This window comes from Topomyia yanbarensis, chromosome 3, assembly GCF_030247195.1.
Source record: "Topomyia yanbarensis strain Yona2022 chromosome 3, ASM3024719v1, whole genome shotgun sequence".
Lineage (NCBI taxonomy): Eukaryota > Metazoa > Arthropoda > Insecta > Diptera > Culicidae > Topomyia > Topomyia yanbarensis.
The window spans coordinates 268,229,304-268,248,913 of NC_080672.1; the positions used below are offsets into that span (position 1 = coordinate 268,229,304).

The 19,610-nt window shown below is 36.6% G+C and overlaps 2 protein-coding genes across 2 annotated transcripts; one reads left to right on the plus strand and one right to left on the minus strand.

Moving 5' to 3' along the window:
* The first annotated feature begins 11,733 nt into the window (after window positions 1-11,733).
* On the plus strand, window positions 11,734-13,235 carry LOC131690051 (26S proteasome non-ATPase regulatory subunit 4). Its single transcript, XM_058975516.1, has 2 exons — window positions 11,734-12,142; window positions 12,199-13,235. The coding sequence occupies exons 1-2, from the start codon at window positions 11,839-11,841 to the stop codon at window positions 13,038-13,040; spliced, it is 1,146 nt and encodes a 381-aa protein (XP_058831499.1). The 5' UTR covers window positions 11,734-11,838; the 3' UTR covers window positions 13,041-13,235.
* Window positions 13,236-13,823: 588 nt separating this feature from the next.
* Window positions 13,824-15,931, minus strand: LOC131690050 (microspherule protein 1). The gene is made up of 3 exons (XM_058975515.1): window positions 15,461-15,931; window positions 14,079-15,402; window positions 13,824-14,019 (listed from the first exon to the last, which is right to left on the minus strand). The coding sequence occupies exons 1-3, from the start codon at window positions 15,550-15,552 to the stop codon at window positions 13,927-13,929; spliced, it is 1,509 nt and encodes a 502-aa protein (XP_058831498.1). The 5' UTR covers window positions 15,553-15,931; the 3' UTR covers window positions 13,824-13,926.
* Between the last annotated feature and the right edge of the window lie 3,679 nt (window positions 15,932-19,610).

Here is a 19,610-nt window from a genome sequence, read left to right on the forward strand (position 1 = left end):
CTTTTTAAAAAACTAAAGACGATCTTTGCCTCACTGTTGTCAAAACTCGACTGATTTATTTAAATTGAATTAAATTGAATTTCCTACTTAAAGTCCCTACTAAGCAAATTCCGATGGTCCAGACGGTTCCCACGTCGCTCGTTCTAGATGACGAATTATATCAAGTGTCTGGTCCAAGACTTGTTGTTGCTTTGATATATACTGGGTTTGAATTTGTATGTCTGACGTGTTACTCACAGCTTATACAGCTTTAAAATTACCATCTTCTGCGGGACTCAATCGACTACCTCGCATATCAGCTTCTCCAATGGTTGTCTCTTTCATGTTAAATTATGTTATTTAGTTCTCGCACTTTACTATTTTACGGAAAAGAAATACGTCTACGAAATTACTCTTCTTCTACTTTCTAGTCAAAGTTTGTGTAATTTCAATGATCATAATCATGACGAATGGTTTTCAACACATACTTTCATTTAAGTTTTAATTGTTCGGCACTAATAGAGCTATTTTTCCGGGCCTTACAGAATTAGTTAATGTGTTCGTAATTACGCCCATGAATTGATTTTTTCGATTAATTGTCATGATGTTGCTTATAAAGTTCTAACACGAACGATATCATTACTATCATATTGCCCATAATAATATTTCTTACATCGACGGATTCTAGTTCCCACGTCGCTTGAGATGTTTGAAGCAATTACATTACTTTATAAGTAGGTTTAATTATTGAAGAATCTAAACGGTTTACCATTGTGTGTTGTGTATTATGTTACAAATGTATCGTGTTATCATTCTCCATTTCCTTTCCCACCTTTATTTTAACCTTTCTTTCTCTTCACACTAGGGTTCGTCGCGGTGCGGATGTGGGCGGTAAATGGATAGTCCGCACCGCAACCGCAAAAAATTTTTGAAACCGCACCGCTTACCGCAACCGCATTTCATTTACCGCACCGCACCGCGCGGTAATGCGGTAAATGCGGTAAAAATCATGTATTTTAAAGATTGTGCTGAAAAATTATTGATTTGTTTTGTATTGCCATATATAGTGAAATGTTATTCTTATTTACACGAAAATTATCTTTGACGGACTCCTCAGAATGTAACATTTATGAAAATATTCAACTTTGCAAGTTTTATTAAGAGGGGTAAGGGTTTTGGCGTGAAAAAAAACACTTTTTCTCGATTTTTTAACTTTGCGTGAAGCGAACTGATCAAAACTTTTGTACATTATAGTGTATCATTTCAGTAACATGCTGTAATTTTTCCATGCAAAAATATCGACAAACGACTCGGTGACGAAGCTTTTTGTAGAACGTCTCTGGAAAAAACATGATTTGCGGTGTTACCTGCCATTCAAAAACCACTTAACCGATTTCTTTCAAACTTTGTATACAGATTCTATGTAAAAATACCTAACCCCTACGTTAAAGTTTCGAGATAAATTTTCAATTAAGGCAAAAACTATCCAAACTATGCAAAATTTGTCATCTGGGCTAACTTTGACACTTGTCTCAATATGAAGGAAGACCTTAAGGGAGACTTTGAGAAACACAATAAAAATCGCAATGCCCTACACTAACTTCGAAAGTTTTACTTTCAAAAAGTTACAAAATATTCCTAACTGAAAAATATTATTTGTTAATTTGGTAGAAAATTCCCAGTTGGACGAACAATGACCGCATGCGAAAAAAAATTCTTCCAAATTCGTTTAGTTTGATGATGATAATTACATTCTTTGGATTGTTTTTAAGTCGTAGTATCATTAGTTCATCTCTAAGTTCTCCAAGTTAATCAAATTCACAGTTGAGAAAATGTCATCGAAAACGATTCATAATTCCACAACTGCCAAGAGGAATCAGGAAAAATGAAGCATTTTGTAATTGGATTTGACAATAAAATTCAATTGTTTTTCAATGATTGGATTTTGCGTTTTATGTATTTGAAAAGGTTTCGTTTATAAATTTTTTCTTTGAAGTATAAAATGAATAGTTTTCAAAATATGGTGCCAAATTATGTTGGACACAGCTTATAGATTTTATTTTTAGTAACAGTATGTTTTATCATATTTGAATGACCAAAATATAAGAAATCAAATAGCGATAGGTCGAATACAGATTATATTCGTATTTCTTTTCAAATCATTGTCAAGTCTATGAAAGTTAGATCAATTAAATGTTCATCATGTTTCTCTATTGTAGGGTAATAAATATAACTCGAACGTTCTGACAGAGAGATGTTCCTAATAATGACATTGCTAAGCATTCGTTCAGAAAATAAATCTAGTTGCGTTCTTCTCAAATGGTAAAAGTCATAGTTTTAATTCACTTTTTAATGCAGACTGCAGACTTTATCAATTATTTTTTGAAGTGCGGTTGTGGTAATACCGCGCGGTAAAAGCAAATTTCCCGCACCGCATCCGCGGGAAAAAGTGTCTCACCGCACCGCAGTTTTTGCGGTGCGGGTGCGGTAAATACCGCGCGGTTGCGGTAATTACCGCAACCGCGACGAACCCTACTTCACACCAGTAAAATGATGAGGTGATCTGCTGTTATCTTTGATTCTCAAAAGTGCTTGGATTGATTCTAATTATTTATCTTATATCGATCATATTTTTTCATTTGATCGCATGGGGTATGTTTTTGGTGGAATCAATAACTCTCATCCACGTTCATATTTTCTTCGGTTATTATTGAATACCACAATGTTTCGGTTGTTTCTTGGTTTTAGTTTGTGCATGTATGCTAGATTGTAGTAAAATATAAACGATGCAGATACTATGCAAGTGGTGCCTTCAGTGTATTTCCACAAGTTCCTCAAGCAATTGTTTGAACATTCGGGTTGGTACCTCTTCAATCTCCATAGAACTTTCGCACATTATTCACATCTTTTCTTGATAATGTTGACCGAGAATTTCAGCTTTGTTGTATATTAAGCTATCGAAAGTAAATATTATAGAACGCATAATCATCCGGTGCAACCAAAAGAAATTTCCGCTTACGATCGAATCAGAAGAAAATAGTTTTATTTCCTATAGATCCATATTTACAATTGACAAAAAAAACAAAAAATAAAACAATGCACACTCGCATGATCTAGCAGTTTTTTCCAACTATAATAAATAGCTCTAATAGCAATAAGAAACTCATAATTGAAGTTATTTATTATGTCAATGGCAATGGAAAGCTAGTGTATTAATAGACAAATAAAGTATACGGGAAATAAAATCAGTTGAGGAAAATTTACCGACTGTAAGACTGGTGTCCTAGGCGTAGATTCGGAAACTAGTTGATCTGCTAACCAGTAGTGAATAAGAAAAGATACTTTGGATTTCAGAGTCCATCATTGAGTATATACATTCGCATTGAATCACGAATAAAGTAAGAGCAACCACCGATTGTGAAAATGATGATATATTGAATGTTGAGCAGAACAGAACATGTATGAATTAGCACGTGTATAGTATAGTATTTCAAAACAACTCGTAGATTTACACAGTGAAATAAATGGTTGCTTTCATAATCTCTTACTAGTTTAGCAGAGGTCTAAAATGAACTGATTCAGCAAGCTCTTTATTTTTCAATGCACTTACACAATTATTGCCTAATAATGTTCGGTATGTCTACTCTCTAGTATCTGAAGAAATCACAAAACAAAATACGATAATCAATCCTAGTGATTAATAAGAAAGTGCAAATCTTACCCAACTAGTAGTGAAGGAATACGAAAGCCTAATGTAAGCACATAATCACACTCGTACCATATAGTTGACACCTAGCTGAACCTACTCAAAATCATATACACAATCATACACACAATCATACTCGTCGGGAAAATCTAACGGAATACAATGAGGGAAATTTAGAGAAATTAAGCATTATATCATCGTAAAAGACAAACAATGTGAACGATTTGAGCGAAATAAAAATATGTATGAAGATTAAAGTACTATTGCATAATCCGAAACACCACCACCTCATTTTATTCCAGAACGTATTATGCATGGAAATAAATTCCTGCTCTTTTTAAACGCAGTTTGAATTTGGGTTTGAATAAAGGTATCGTATCTTTAATGTTCTATCTGGGAAGAATTTTCAAATTTTCACTTTCTTTCGAACGGGGAAGTGTCTGCGAAGATTACCATTTACATTAATATACAGTACTTCTGAACTCCCGGTTATAATTGTTCTTAATATGATTTTACATTTCAAGTTTGGACCAAATTTGATGGCACCCGCTTTAAGATCTGGAATGTAATTCCGTGGTGTATATCCATTGCAGTAAGGCGATGGGCAAGTCAAAAAAAACAACTCGTAAATCAATGTAAGATTTGTTTGAACGATGCTACCTATGGCTATTTTCTATGATACTTGACAGTAGATTTGAATTGTACCAATCTTGGCTACTGGACAACTGTTCCGAGAGAACTTGGATTAATGTATGTATATACCTTTCTATATATCACTCTAAGAATGTATAACAAATTTGCATCAAATTAGAAAAAATGCATTTAATTTCCATTTTTGCATCAGCTTGGCACTCCCTCGCAGAAAAGTTTGTTCAACAAACGTCCTACGCTGATCCACTTTGTTCGACGTTTTGTTAAATGTAGGGCTAGTTTATCTGTAGGGTTTTGACGTCTTACACGCAACGCAAACCACATTGCAGGCAACGCTAAAACATTGCACGCAACGCAAAATACATTATGAATTTCTATTTTGATGGAAATAAATGCATTTAATTTTGCTGATTTTTAAAAATGCATCACAAGTGATCTGCCCCTAGATACTACGTCATATCCTGATGATTTTACGCCCACATTATTTTTCTTGTTAGTTCTTTCGGTAACCTAGCCGCATACGTATTTGCGATATCGTCAAACGTTTGTTGACGCTTTTAGAAATAATCAATTTTTTTGTCGTTAAAGTGGGGATAGGTGAACCAGGCGATAGGTGAACCACTATGAATATTTTTCATTTTGGAGCGAGAGAATAATCATCAATTTCACTACAGAATTCTGTTAGCAGAACTTTCCATTATAGATGATTGTGTCTCTTTACTTGGTGCACGAGCTGCATATGCTAACTTTGAGCAAGGAATTATATAAACTTGTCCATTTTTGCCCAAGCCGAAAACTCGCCTCACACATTTGCGTCCACTTAGAATTAAAGTATTCCCAGTAAACGCAGTTGAGTTTTGCATGAAATAGAACTTGAAAGCGTATTTTAGGGTGACTGAGGTTGAGCTTGTGCACAGCAGAGAATGAACAACGTACGCCCCTAGCCATGGATAAATTCATTGAGTAGAAACACATATATACATCGTGCTAAACGCGCGTGCGCCCACCGCTGTCTACCACTACATCATCGAAACGAAATAAGCTGGCAGAGCGAGAGAAAATACATCTGAGCAAATATACGTGTCAGCCACAAATCACTGCAAATGAGAGATGTTTGATTGGGAGGGAGAGTATTTTATGAACTTCCAAGATTGAGCTGTTCACCACGAATAGGTGCATCAGTTCGACGAATACACATCGATAAATTGGTTCAATTAAAAAACGCACACAATTTAACAACTGTGTTATATACGAATATGCTCAACGGTTGCTAAATCTTTGGTGCACGAACTCTGTTTCCCCATTACGGATTGTAAACTGAAATGTTAAAAAAATAACGCGTGAGAAATATTTCGTGCATGCTTGCAGAGAGCCACTGGCCGTAGAGTTAGCTGATTTTGAGCATCTCAGCAATTCGGTACACGCAAACAGTATTATCTTGGCAATTCCAGTTGAACATCTCATTTTCTCGAAGTTTTGGCATCAATTTTTATTTGAATTTTCAGTGTTTTGATTTTTATTGTATTTGAAAACCACAACCCGTGCACTGCACAGGTGGACGAGACGCCACTGTTTTGGATGCTATACCACAGCATACAAAATAAATATTATTTCGCGCATTCAGAACAAAAGACAAAGGGATAAATAATAATTTTTCATATAAGTATGTCTGCGTGTTTTTATATTTGCGGGAAGAATGGTTCAAATTTACTTCTGGGGTGGTTCAAGTATCCCCACCCGTGGGGATACATGAATCATTTGGCATACATTTGTAAATCAATTTTTGTGTACGTTCACATCGGGTTGCTTGCGAGTTTTCGGTGTACTTATTTCTTGTTTTTTATATTAGGGGCCGTACACAAATAACGTAGCTTTTTTCGGCGATTTTTGACCCCTCCCTCTCCCCTCGTAGCATTTGGTCATAAAATTCTAACCTCCCATTCGTAAATAACGTAGCCAGGGATGCCAAAGGTACTGGTAAACTACATTTTTTTCGGTATATTTACATTTGCACAAGCTGTACAGCCCGCTACAGCGACACATCACTACAGCTCTTGCCAGAACGGCAGTCAAACCGAGTACATTTTCCCGTAGAGAAGTAGAATACATTTTTGTTTTGCTGCTGTACTCCGACTGCTCGGTGAGAGTGTGACGTAGTAAAGTTTGTTCTCTCGCTTTGTACATTTTTCTCTGCGTAGTCAAAGGGAGAGGCCCGCACACGAAAGTGATGATGCCGGTCGTGGCGTAAACGAACCGCATTTATTACCGTCGTTCGTTATTGAAAATATTGAATAGATTAAAAATATTAAAAAGTGTAAAATAAGGAAAGAGAAGCTATACCGCTCGCGTCTGGTGGCTGTACTGGGGGTAGTATTTCTTTGTCATGTTACTGCTTTGCTTACAGACAGCCGTACAGCGCTGGGCGTCCTGCAGTAGCGAACGACAGCAGCGTTAAAAGAGAAATGAGAATGTAGGCAGAAAAATTACAGCCGCAGAAAAGGTAGGCATTTTGCATCCTTGAACGTAGCACTTACCTACCCCCTCCCCCTTGTCCCATGCAAAGCGCCCGGGTGATGAAAAAAAGTTACATATGTTTTTCAATTATATTTTAAATACATGTCCTTTCAAGATGTTTGACGACTTTTATCAAAATTTTCATTATAGCTGCAAATTGCGTGCAAAATAAGCCCATTTCATGACAAATATAGTGTTGATAGTTTTGTTTTGAATTTTATATGTCAAGGGGAGCATGAAGACAAGTTCTCTCAGTTCACAATCGTGCAGCTGCCAATGATTCTAAGAACGATACGTTCATCTAAATTACTAAATTTTGTTTGGTTGAATCCGAAGTGAAAATTTAATTCAGCTTCCAAACTAAGTCTACTAGTTAGCAACATTTAGCTAACTAATGTAGCAAATTAAATCCGCATACAAAATCTTTTCGTATTTTTTCGAACTTGTAATTCCGCGAATCGTAAAATTTACCTCATGAAAAACCGCATCAAAAGTAACTTGTTTGAATATAAATTCATTTCTCTTGGGAATGGAGGATCATTAAATTGTTTTCTCTAAACAATGGATTTTAAACTTAATGCTACGTCGCACAACTTCTGACCCTACCCTCCACCTCGTAACACTTCGTCACAAATTTGGTATACCCTCCCCACCCCCCAAAATGCTACGTCATTTATACATGGCCCCTTAAATAAGTACAGTCGTGATTCACGTGTGACAAAAACGTCCCAAAACATTCGATACACAAGGCGTTAAAAGATCCGATACGGTTGTGCGCTAGGGGCAGATCACCCTAGGAATGTATAACAACTTTGCAACGAACATCATTCATTGGCCGGTTTTGAAACCAACCATTTTTAGGAGGCAGTCAAACCATTCTGGAACCGGTACGGAAGCCTGAATGGATTTCAGCTAAAATGCAACAACCGATTGAGTCGCAATTGGTCATTTCATTAGAGCTGGAATTCATACTGAATCCATAAAGGACTCCTAACTGGTTCCGGAGTGGGTTTACCGGGTAGTTAGAACAGGCTGGTGTGGCGGCGCAAATGTTTCAACATACATGCGTTCAAACGTGTTCACAAGTTTTATTAGTATATTTGTTCGATCGTGGATCTGTGATCTTACACTGATGCGTCCCAGTGAAAATAGAAGGCGGACGAACATGGTCAGGCGATTTAAACACTTTAACGTTTGACACTGACTGAACACTTTAACGTTTGCGGATGCGATTTAAAAGCAATTTCAATACTTAGACAATTTTTTTAGCGGTTGAAATGGACATGGTTGTTTTTCGCGTTTTTCTAACATGGCGGTACATGTTTGGCTTAAGCTTAAAATTGTTTTTTTAAACAATTCGCATGCTTCGCCTGTATTTTGTTTGTCTAGAGCACTTCATTTAGCCAACGAATAAAGGGAATTGTGGAATCATGTGTAAGTATAGTAAAACAAGATCCATGATCTAAAGTTTTAACGAACGTCAGATTGAGGTAAGTTTCGGTGTGCAATACTAATTTAACCATTGATTCTTCCTGTAGTTCGGTGGTGATTACCTAGTATGCTGATAAGTTTGTGAGTAGGTAATGAATCCGAAAATAAGTAACATTTTTAATTTTAATTTTCATATGGCGTTTTTGCTTCACCCCGGAAACTGAGTCAGGTTCTAACCCCAACCGCTGTCAGTTCCTACATTTTGACAGCAGTGGCTGTTCGCAACGCTGATTCTGCAATGGTTTGTTTTCCTCCACCTGTCATAGATGGAGGAAAACAAATCGAAAAAAGCTTTTCGCTCGGATTATTTTCATGATGGAGTATGACCAACCGGAATTGTACGTCCCCGAATAAGTTTTTCAGCGACATAGAGCATTTCAACACTATTTTAAATGCTTTACGAGAGCTAATTCAAATGTTTAAATTGGCTGACAGTTTTATATATGACAGCTAGAGTAAAACAAACCCCCAAGTAGTGTGGGTGAAATCGTTTGCATAGAACTCTATGGGCTGTTCTATTTTACATCACCGACTAAAACAGATCGATCGCAATGCTGAGATGCAGTTCTATTTTTCGAGCACTTTTTTGGATCAGATTTAAAACAGCTCGACTATTCTGTTTTAAATTTTCCACAATTTGAAACACGAATAGGACACTATTTTAATTATTTTTCATTAATACCCGGTCAAACCATTCAGAATTTGATTCGGAATCCTGAATGGAGTCAGTATGGATTCCAAATCAAATGCAACAACCGATTCTGAAACCGCCCTCTAAGAACGGTTGGTTTCAAAATCGTCCAATGACGGACGTTCGTTGGACCAATTTCACCAACGTCCAAATAACCGTTCAACGAACGTCCATCGTTGGACCCGTGTTGAACGATTTTGAAACAAATTTTTGGACGTTTCAGTGGGCGATTGAGTCGGAATCGGTTGTTGCATTTGATTTGAAATCTAGGGGCACATCACTCGTGATGCATTTTTAAAAATCAGCTAAATTAAATGATTTGGCAACATTTTTATTTCGAGCAGTTGTTGGTAGGGATACCACCCACCCACTGATACACTGAGGAAAAAGCACTTAAGAATTCCATAAGTCACGACTTATGAACCTGCGCAATTGTGATTTCATTAGACGCTTATGTATTCCATAAGCGAATACATGAATTTCATAAGTTCGCATTATTGAATCCATAGACGAGTCTTAAGATTATTATAAACATTAGTATTGTGAAAATGTCATAAGTTAAAACAAAATTGATGGAATTAGCTCCAAGTTAGTTGTGTTGAAATTGAACTAAACTAGCTGTTTCAAACGAGTGAAAAGTAAATGTGAGTATTTATTTTGTTTTCATTGACCATTGTCTCATATTATTTGTATATATTTGACAGCACCTAAGCAATATTGTGGCATGACTGACTTTTACGATGGATGCTTAGCCGAACCATAGTGCTTCAGAAACTAAGGGTTTCCAAGTAGGTGAACTGGAGACTTGTTTGAAAACGTATGTAAATTATGTTTAATGATTTTAAAAATATATGACTAGAAAAAAGAAATATAAAAGGTGTTCTTATTTACAATCTCTTACCATGATGAATAATATAAGTATAATGCTATGAAAATCGTAAGTGATTCAATAGCCAACTTCCCCTCTAAATCATAAGACACACTTATGATTTCTATATGGGATCCTTGTGGCGCAAATTCATAAGTAGTTCTTATGTATTTCAATAGTTCTTTTATCTCGGTGTACGTCCAAAAAATTCAATATTAATTCGTCAAAAGGGCGAAACTGTTTTTGTAAACAAACTTGTTTCGCTCATTAGTCTGCTGCAGAGTGGAATTTCATGAAAAATATGCGTTAATGTAAATTTTTACCCTTCGTAGAAGTAATTTCAATTGTTTTCTGCGTTGAAATTATAGTAAATTAAGAGAAACCAAAATAAAAGTTTGTTTACAAATCTTATTCGCCCTTTTGTAAATTTAATATGGAATTGTTTCAAAATCGTTCAACACGGATCCAACGATAGACGTTTGTTGAACGGTTATTTGGACGTTGTCCAAATTGGTCCAACGAACGTCATTCATTGGACGATTTTGAAACCAACCGTTCTTAGAGGGCAGATAAACCCATTCCGAAACCGGTTTGGATTTCTGAATGGAGTCAGTATGGTTTCCAACTCAAATGCAACAACCGATTCCAACTCAATCGGTTTCAGAATCGATTGTTGCATTTGAGCTGGAATCCATACTGGTTTCATTCAGGATTCCGAATCAAATTCCGAATTGGTTGATCGGCCAGATGTAAATACAATTCTTCCTTTTAAGGTTGGACAGAGAAAGGGTAAAATTCGCGAACGAAAAAAGCAGTTTTTTTCCACACCGTATATAAGATCTTCATAAAAATCAATCAGCTGTACTGTAACAACATTCTACATACGCTGATTGATTTTTATGAAGATCTGACATACGGTGTGAAAAAAATTGCTTTTTTCGTTTGCGAATTTTGCGCATTCTCTGTCCAACCTTAAATCTTTTGAAGATTTTTTTTTGCCTTTTAGATTTTGAAGGCATTTTAATTCGGAAACATTGCTTATTTCTGTCAGAATTCTTGCTCAAATTCAACAACCAGTACTGAGTTCTGTTCCTCGAAAACGAATAAAGATATTTTAAGGTTAAAACGATAGAAAAATTTATCTGGTGTCCCTGGTTATAGGTTGTCAATCTGTCATTACTTTGCGAATATATCGATCGTGAACCGACAAATGGGCGAAACTAACAAATGTACACAAACAGAGATTTGATTAATATCTGAAAGAGGAGTAAAAATACTTTATAAAAATATAAAAACTCAAACCGACTTTCAACTGTAAACAAAAAGCCAGGCGGGTTACGCCTCTGCATTACTAAGGTAGTGTATACAGGCGAAATTGACAGCATCATTGTTTACAAGGTCCGTAAACAAAATCGCCCCAAACAAAAACCAAGTGCTTGTTACGCCCAGGGGGAATAACAAATTTTCCCCTCCAGCGAGCACGGCGAAAGCCACATTTGATTTTTGTTTTTTGGCGACACTGAAGGGCGAAATTGAGAGTCGTCAAAACAAGAGGGCGACTCAAAAATGGCCTAATCAACATTTCATAACAACACTCGGCGAAATAATCTGTTTTCAATTTTATCAACGAAAACGTTATTATATAAAACATTTTAGTTATGCTTCCGAAAACTAGTATTGTTTCAAAGTGTTTCAATACATTTGAAGGCGCAGTATGCAAACACTGTTAAAATACGATTTAATTTTCTGAACCGAATTTTCAAAGCTATTTTTCTCGATTCGATATCATTGCGACTTCGGCCCTTTGGTCGATTCATGATCGATATTATTCATTTCAATCTGTCAGACCATCATTACAAAGCATTTTGCTAGTGCTCGGGAAAATACAAAAATCGTTTAATTTCAGTTAAATTCATAAATAAATTTCAAAAAATAAAAATGGTTTTGGAAAGTACAATGTTATGCTTCGACAACAGTGATTACCAACGAAATGGCGATTATTTCCCCACGCGATTGAACGCTCAGAAGGATGGAGTGAATTTGGTATGTCTTTCGAAGGTACGCTCGAATCCTGAAAACAATGTAGGATTGTTGACGCTTTCCAACACGACGGAAGTACTAGCTACGTTGACAAGCGATGTAGGTCGAATCCTATCCAAGTTGCATTTGGTCAATCCTGGAGGAGACATCAATCTGCTGACGGGATTGAGAATCGCTCATCTAGTTTTGAAGCATCGTCAGGGTAAGTTTTCATGTATTTGCTGTTTGGTTAATATTGTAATTTTTGCAAAATTCCAGGAAAGAATCACAAGATGCGTATTGTAGTTTTCGTAGGTTCTCCCGTTGGTAATGACGAGGGTGAACTAGGAAAACTGGCTAAAAAATTGAAAAAAGAGAAAGTTAATGTAGATATCGTTAGCTTTGGAGATCACCAGAAGAATAATGACGTTTTTACGTCTTTTATTAATGTACTGAATGGAAAAGACGGAACTGGATCGCATTTGGTTTGCGTTCCGCGCGGTTCGGTTCTATCCGAAGCTCTCATTTCATCGCCTATCATTCAGGGAGAAGACGGAACCGGTGGAGCAGGTTTAGGTGGAGCCGGTTTTGAGTTTGGTGTTGATCCAAACGAGGATCCAGAATTGGCACTGGCTTTACGTGTTTCGATGGAAGAGCAGCGCCAGCGCCAGGAGGAAGAACAGCGTCGTGTCCAAGTCAGTAGTGGAGCTGAAATTACAGGTCAAGAGGGAACGTCATCTGGAGGTCCAGTATTGGTTAGTCAACCGAATACAGAAGAAGCACTGCTGGAGCGAGCTCTTGCACTCTCCACCGACGATGCGATGCCGGACTTTGCAAACATGACTGAAGAAGAGCAAATTGCTTTTGCCATGCAAATGTCAATGCAGGATGCACAACAGGATGCTCCCATATCACAGCCGGCCAAGCGCCAAAAGAAAGAAGAGACACCTATGGAAGTAGATGAGGACATCAATGAGGTCATAGCAGATCCCGAATTTTTACAGAGTGTGCTGGAAAATTTACCCGGGGTAGATCCTCACTCTGAGGCTATTCGTGATGCCGTTGGCTCGCTGAATAAGGACAAAAAACAGTCTGATAAAGAAGCGGACGATAAGAAATAAGTTTGTCGGGTCCAATAGGGATGCTTTGGTAATTTTCTAAAATATATTTTCCGCTTCAAAGAATTACAGCTGAAGAATACATGAAACAATACATAACATGCTTATAAAAGATAGTTTAGTATTCACACACTATCACTGCCTGTGATTAGTTTGAAATGAGGTGTTGAATAAATTTCGGTATCAGTATGCGCTTTCCATCATGCTGTTTACAATAGTTGAAGATGTTGACAATTTACAAACTTTTACGAAACCAAAAATATTTTCAATATTTTTTTTTAACTTGAATGATTTTATTGAAAAACATCTTGCTTACAAGGATGGTGCAATTGGGGATATTTTTGTATCCATGAAAAAGTTCTTCGTATAAGATTGGTTAACCTGTGAGATGGACCGTGAATGGTCTCAGCCGTCAAGCAATTTACACAGCAAAGAAAAAAAGATTGGTAACTTTTATTGTCATTAGATTAGTTTATCAATTTGTGTGAGTCCTCCGCTTGTTAACAAGGTGAACGTGTCGAGCACATTCGTCTCCTGCTTCGTAAAACCTGCTCAAAGTCTATTGTGAATTGGGGATGTGGGGTGGGGGTTTACACTTGGGTTGTGTATTTAGAGCGATCCCTAATGGCAAGGTATTTTTTTAACGTGTAGTACATACTGTGATACTCAGAAAGTAACAATTATTTATTGGGATTTTTTTCTAAAAATGTAGCGCCCAAATTCTAGGTTACTAGAGAAACAACTTTTGATTCAGATTAGACACTACGGAATGAGATTTCAAAGCAGTCTCTTTCAGGCTAAATTTTATTTGTCAATCACTATATCAGATTTATTTCTTACGCAAAAATACTAAGAAATTAAATGTTCACATGAAAATCGATTAATAAGGTTAATTTAACGGTATGTTCATTTTAGCGCTCTCGTGACGAATGGCATTAATCAGATCATAGTTGATTAAGAAGATAAACCGTAAGTTGGATATCTGAAAAAAAAAACATAACACTTTAATTTCCATTGCTACGTAATCATTAATTTTCCCACCTCAATGACACAGTTGTTGTTTAATCTTGTCTTATTTCCGTACATCAGAGGCGTTCCATCTATGTAAAGCGGTCTTTTGCCTTCATTGGTGATGAAGAAGTCTCCATTGCTGCGAAGTTTGATGGTTCCTTGCTTTCGAGAAACTTTACAGGCGGGGCCTTCCAGAGAAAAGTCTACATCAACAACAGCATCCTTCGTTGATCGTCCAAAGATAATTTCTCGCGAACGCATCAAGAACCGTACCAGTCTTCCGCGGAGTACTGCTAGTGTTTGATTGTCAAAATCAGGGGAGAATCCAATACCTGTCAGAGAATCAACTAACACATTCCAGCGTGAAAGCTCATTCTCCAAGCTACGGATTTCCTTCTTGCTTTTGCGGTCGGCCAAGGCCAATTCTATCTCCAATGCGTCGTCTCGCTGATCAACTAGATCTGCGTCGTTGATCAAATCTTCGGCATCAGAAAATGAAAGGATGTTGTCATTTTTCGGGAGAGATTGTACCGACTGATCGGGAAGCAGTGAGTATTGCTTCATCAGTTGCCAATGAGCGAATAGAGCTTTGGCGGTTCGAGCCTGGTAGAATACAGTGGCATTTTTATCCAACAACTCTTGAAATGTTTCTACAGTTGGATTAGTGTTGGACTTGATAGTACCAAGTTGTTCTTCTTCGGCTACTGAATATAGTGCTTTGCTTTGTACGGCTTCCACAATCTCCGGATGCAAATTTCTCATTGCTGCTACTGCAATTCTCGAAATGGGCTCTTCATATAGAAGCGAGTACCATCGTGCCTGCATCTCCTGAATTGTGAACTTACAGGAGAATTTAGTACCTCGGTGAACCATACGGAGATCGTTGGTCTGTAAAATACCAGTTATCAAGGCCAAATCGTCAACGGGTTTCCATCGACCCAAGTCCTTAGTCGCAAGAGCCTGGCTTCCGCCCTTCTTTTTGCTCTTCCTATTGTTTTTTAAACCTTTCTTTTTTTCATTGACCGAAGCATTTGAATTGAGTTGTTGTAGTAAACTTGTAGCCGGATTTGGCACTGCTGGTGGTGGAAGTGGCATCGGTGATGGGGTAACGAGTGCCGTTAACGGTGTAAGAGGGGCTGGTGCCACTAGAGTTTGCTCTACAATCGTAGGTGAGACGGATACTGGGGGGACTGCTTGGGTGGTAACAGATGGAATGGACGTGGAAGCACCAAATGGAAGCGATTGTGATATTGTTCGAGGACGACCGACTCCTTTAAGTTGTGGTTGCTGTAATCCCAAACTGTACTCTACAATTTCATCATCGAAACGTTTTCGTTTGATCGATCGGGACGAACTGAAAGTGAGGATTTTTTTTCTTTTTATGTTGCAATTATAAGGAATAATACTATTACCTCCTGCGCTTCTGATCGTTGGTGAAGTCCAAACTTGAGTTTGCAGAATAGTCGAGGTTACTTTCACTTCTAATGCTTGAGTTAAAATCCATGTTTACTACGATTATAATGCGTTAAATCTTTTTTTCAAACTCAAATAATATCCTAAATAATGCAAACTTATCTGCTTTTGACGTCTTAGCTTTTGACGTTCACTAGCGTTCAGCGATGCCACATGTTTTTTTGAAATGTCTGTAGAAGAATAACTAAAATGTCTGTAAAAGTCTGTAAATGGTTGTGTAAATTCTAGTTACACTAAAATTTTACTTTAAAAATAGATTGAAAGTAGAATTCTATTGTGAAGGAATCACTCGTATTCGAAAACAGTTATTCTAGTGCAATTTTACTAAACACTATTACCCTTTTAAAAGTCTGTAGATCTCTGGCTACGTCTGTAGGAGACATCAAAAGTCTGTAAAATACAGACATGTCTGTAAATCTGGCATCGCTGCTAGCGTTTTAGGTTTTACCACAAAAGTGTGGCCAGATTGTATTATAGTTACAATATTCATAGTGAGGCGGAGACACTGAGCGGAGCCAATGGGGTCATTAAGCTATATATACACGCAGAAAAAATTAGCATATTTAAACCAAAAATATGTGTTATTGAATCCAATCATTTATTGTTTATCACTTTAACAAACAAACTTATTGGTTTGAAAATATTTTTTTTTATTAGAACAACAACAAATTTTTGCTTTCAATAAATACATTTTTAGTATCAATAATTTTCTTTTAATTTCAATAAAATAATTATTGAAAAAAGTAACGATAATTTTGTTTTATTGAAACAATAAATAAATTTTATTGAATTCAATAAATAATTTTATTGGCTCCCGACCAATAATTTAATTTATTGAATTTAATGCATAATTTTATTGAACCTACAAATCTTTTTTCTGCGTGTAGTTTTCAGTTCCATTCGATAAATTTTAGGTCCAATATACATAATAAAACATTATTTCAAAAAAAAATCGTAAGAACGATTTTTTTGTTTTTTGAAATAAATCTTATGTAAACTTGGCAACCATATATAGGAAAACTGCGATTGTTTACACCTGGCCTATCAAGACAACACCCAAAATGAAAAAAAATAACTATATGCATTGAATGGAGATTATGTCAAATTAAAATAACCCTGCGGGAAAACCGGAAAAACATGTATTCATTTTTTCTGACAGGGCATCATTTGTCGTGAAATTCGATATGTCAAATGATTCTGATAGTGTTAACTCCAGACTGTCAACATATTTCTTTATTTTAAATTTAAGTTTTATTTTCACGTTTCCTGAGACGGAAAAAAACAATGTTGCAAATCACGAAAATCAGGTTTATCGATGTATGTAATAAAACAAGATTTTTTTTTCTCATTTAATGACCCAATTGAACATGTGAAATATCGGAGCAAATCGAGCATGACGTCACATAACATGTTCTCTTTGGATGTCTATGGGAAAGGTATTGTGATTATGGTCATAACTATTGAACTCATAACTTGTGTTATCACGTGTAGAGGAACGAAAAGAACCAAATTATTTTTCTGTCACAAGAAGAGATATTCGCACAAATATGAATTCATATCATCCGATCTTCGAATTGTTTTTTCTATTCATGCATTCTTACTTACGACGACAATGAAATTATTAAGCTAGAGCTTGAACATTTACATGGGATGCCAGTGTTTTTTTCCTGAAATGAGAGCTGCCAGTTTTCCGGCTTTTGTGTCCGCCTAACTCTTAATCCCGGTCAAACTATTCGGAATTTGATTCGGAATCCTGAATGGAGTCATGGATTCCAAATCAAATGCAACAACCGATTCTGAGTCGGAATCGGTTGTTGCATTCGATTTGGAATGAGTTTAACTGGGATATAGTATTGCGCACTTCCCACCAACCTGGACTCCGCACTTTCAAAGTGCGAGTGATCAAACTGCTACTGAAAACTGCGAGCTGTCAAAACGCATGTATTTCAAGTGATAGAGATGGTACATTCATAGACAGACCAGTCGAACTAACCAGTCTTTGACAAGAATTTAATAGAAGAATAGTAAGTGCGCAGTGCGGTTAGAATCCAGTTTTTAGTGCCACAAGCAATAACTCTAGATTGCATTCCTTTTTGCCAGCTACACACTTAAATTCTATTACCTATTGGTAGGTAATTTTAATCTTCTATTCACTGCCATTAAACAAGGTAAAGTGTTTAAATCCCCTGATCATGTTCGTCCGCCTTTTTTAATGCGACCCCAATAAACATCGTACGATTTAAGAGCCTAACGACCAGTTCAGAGTATCATCCAAACAATACGTGGAATCGTTGCACACTATATGGGTTAAAGTTCGTGCATAATTTTTTATTTGGGGAGGTAGAGTGAACGATTTTTAGTGGACACTTACTGATTTCGAGTCGTTAGTAAAAATAAACCATGCTACGGATTACATTTATCTGTAATAGAAAATGGTTCACCTCTACTCCGCTAAAATCATTGAGTAGGCCGATAAATACCGAAGATGGGCTCGGACTCCATGTCCCGCTAGAATGATGTTGAAACCTGAAACAACGATAAACCTCCGCCGAACCGACGTGACAGAAACATTCGAAAAGTGTTCCAAACAAAGTAAAGTTTGTTTTAAAAGGAAGCGATCGCTTCTGTCAAACTACTACAGATTGCTCCGGCATGTTGAAATCAGGGCAGGCTTCTCGATAAGTATATTAATAATACAGAAGGTGTGTAATTCCCTCCGCTGCATATGTAGTGGTAATATGCATCAAAATAGTATTAAAAAATCATTAAAAAGCTTGTATTGTTACATTTTTTATTTAACGGACAGTTTTGTGAAATAATGCAGACCTAAGGTAATAAAAAGCTGGAAAAATCGATCATTAACATGACTGTAAGTTTGTTCGTTCTAGAATATCTGGTACAACGTCAATACATTTTGGATTTTGCATACTGTCGTTTGATTGACGAAGACTACCACGATGCCGCTAGTGTAACAACGTATTTTAATTTAAATAATAAGGACAACATCTGACGCATTTTTGTTGCATGTGGCATGTCGGTACGTCGGTGAATAAACAATGTATTGGAAGTTTTTCGTCATTTTGAACCTGGGTTGTAATAATATAAAATCTTTTGAAATTCACTGTCATTAAGCATGTAAGAAAACAAATTAAATGTAACTACCAACCCAGGGACAACTTGACAGATGGTGCTTGTTTCATATATGTACCATCAATTTGGTGGTGGCGCTAGTATGCCTTCTCTGTACGAGTGCCACGAACAACGAAACGAAAAAGTTTCCAGAGAAAAGCATGTTTCGTTACGTGTGTTGTGAACGTCGTCAATGCGGCTAGAACAGTAGTTAGAAAAAGCGTATTCGATAAAGAAAACTATTATTAGAGAATTAATTTATCCCTAACTTGAAACCGTCAGCAAATTTACATAAATCTTATTATAAATTTAGCTGGAAGTCGTTGTTTTTAGCAACCGGCTCGCTTCCTTCCTAAAAATGCTTTGGTTTTCTTGTTGTGTGAAGTTTGTAGTCGGTAAATCATTGGTGATTTTTTCTCGAGGAATATAAATGAAAATCATTTTGGCCAATGATAGTAAATCACCAAGCCTAACAATTCGTGAACCTACGACATCTTGTTTCAAGTTCATTAAGAACGTCAAGAATAGTATTTTGATTGGGAACATAATCAAAATATATGTAGGATTTTCTACCCATTTAGCAAAATTGGTTTTGAATAGAATTTGTGTGCTTTTATCCGAATTCTGGCAGCAAACCGGTAGTACTCGGTTTCAGCAAGAATGCTGCCAAGAATGTACAATTTTGTTCGACTTTTGCAATTATTCTGTCCGGCAGTTATTGCGATGGTTTTTGTGCGGATCCCTTCAGACTTATTCTGCCATTTACTCCAGTCTGATAGAAACTTAACGGAACGGCATCTACCGGAGGATTTCATGTTTGGGAAATGTTGATTCGATCCGGAAGATTTTCGGAAATTCCAATATAAGTGGAAGTGGCTTGATTTTGAAAGTCATCTTTTTGAATTTCCGAAAATCGAATTCATTTTATTTTCTATTTTTCTGTTTTTGTATGGCGGAATG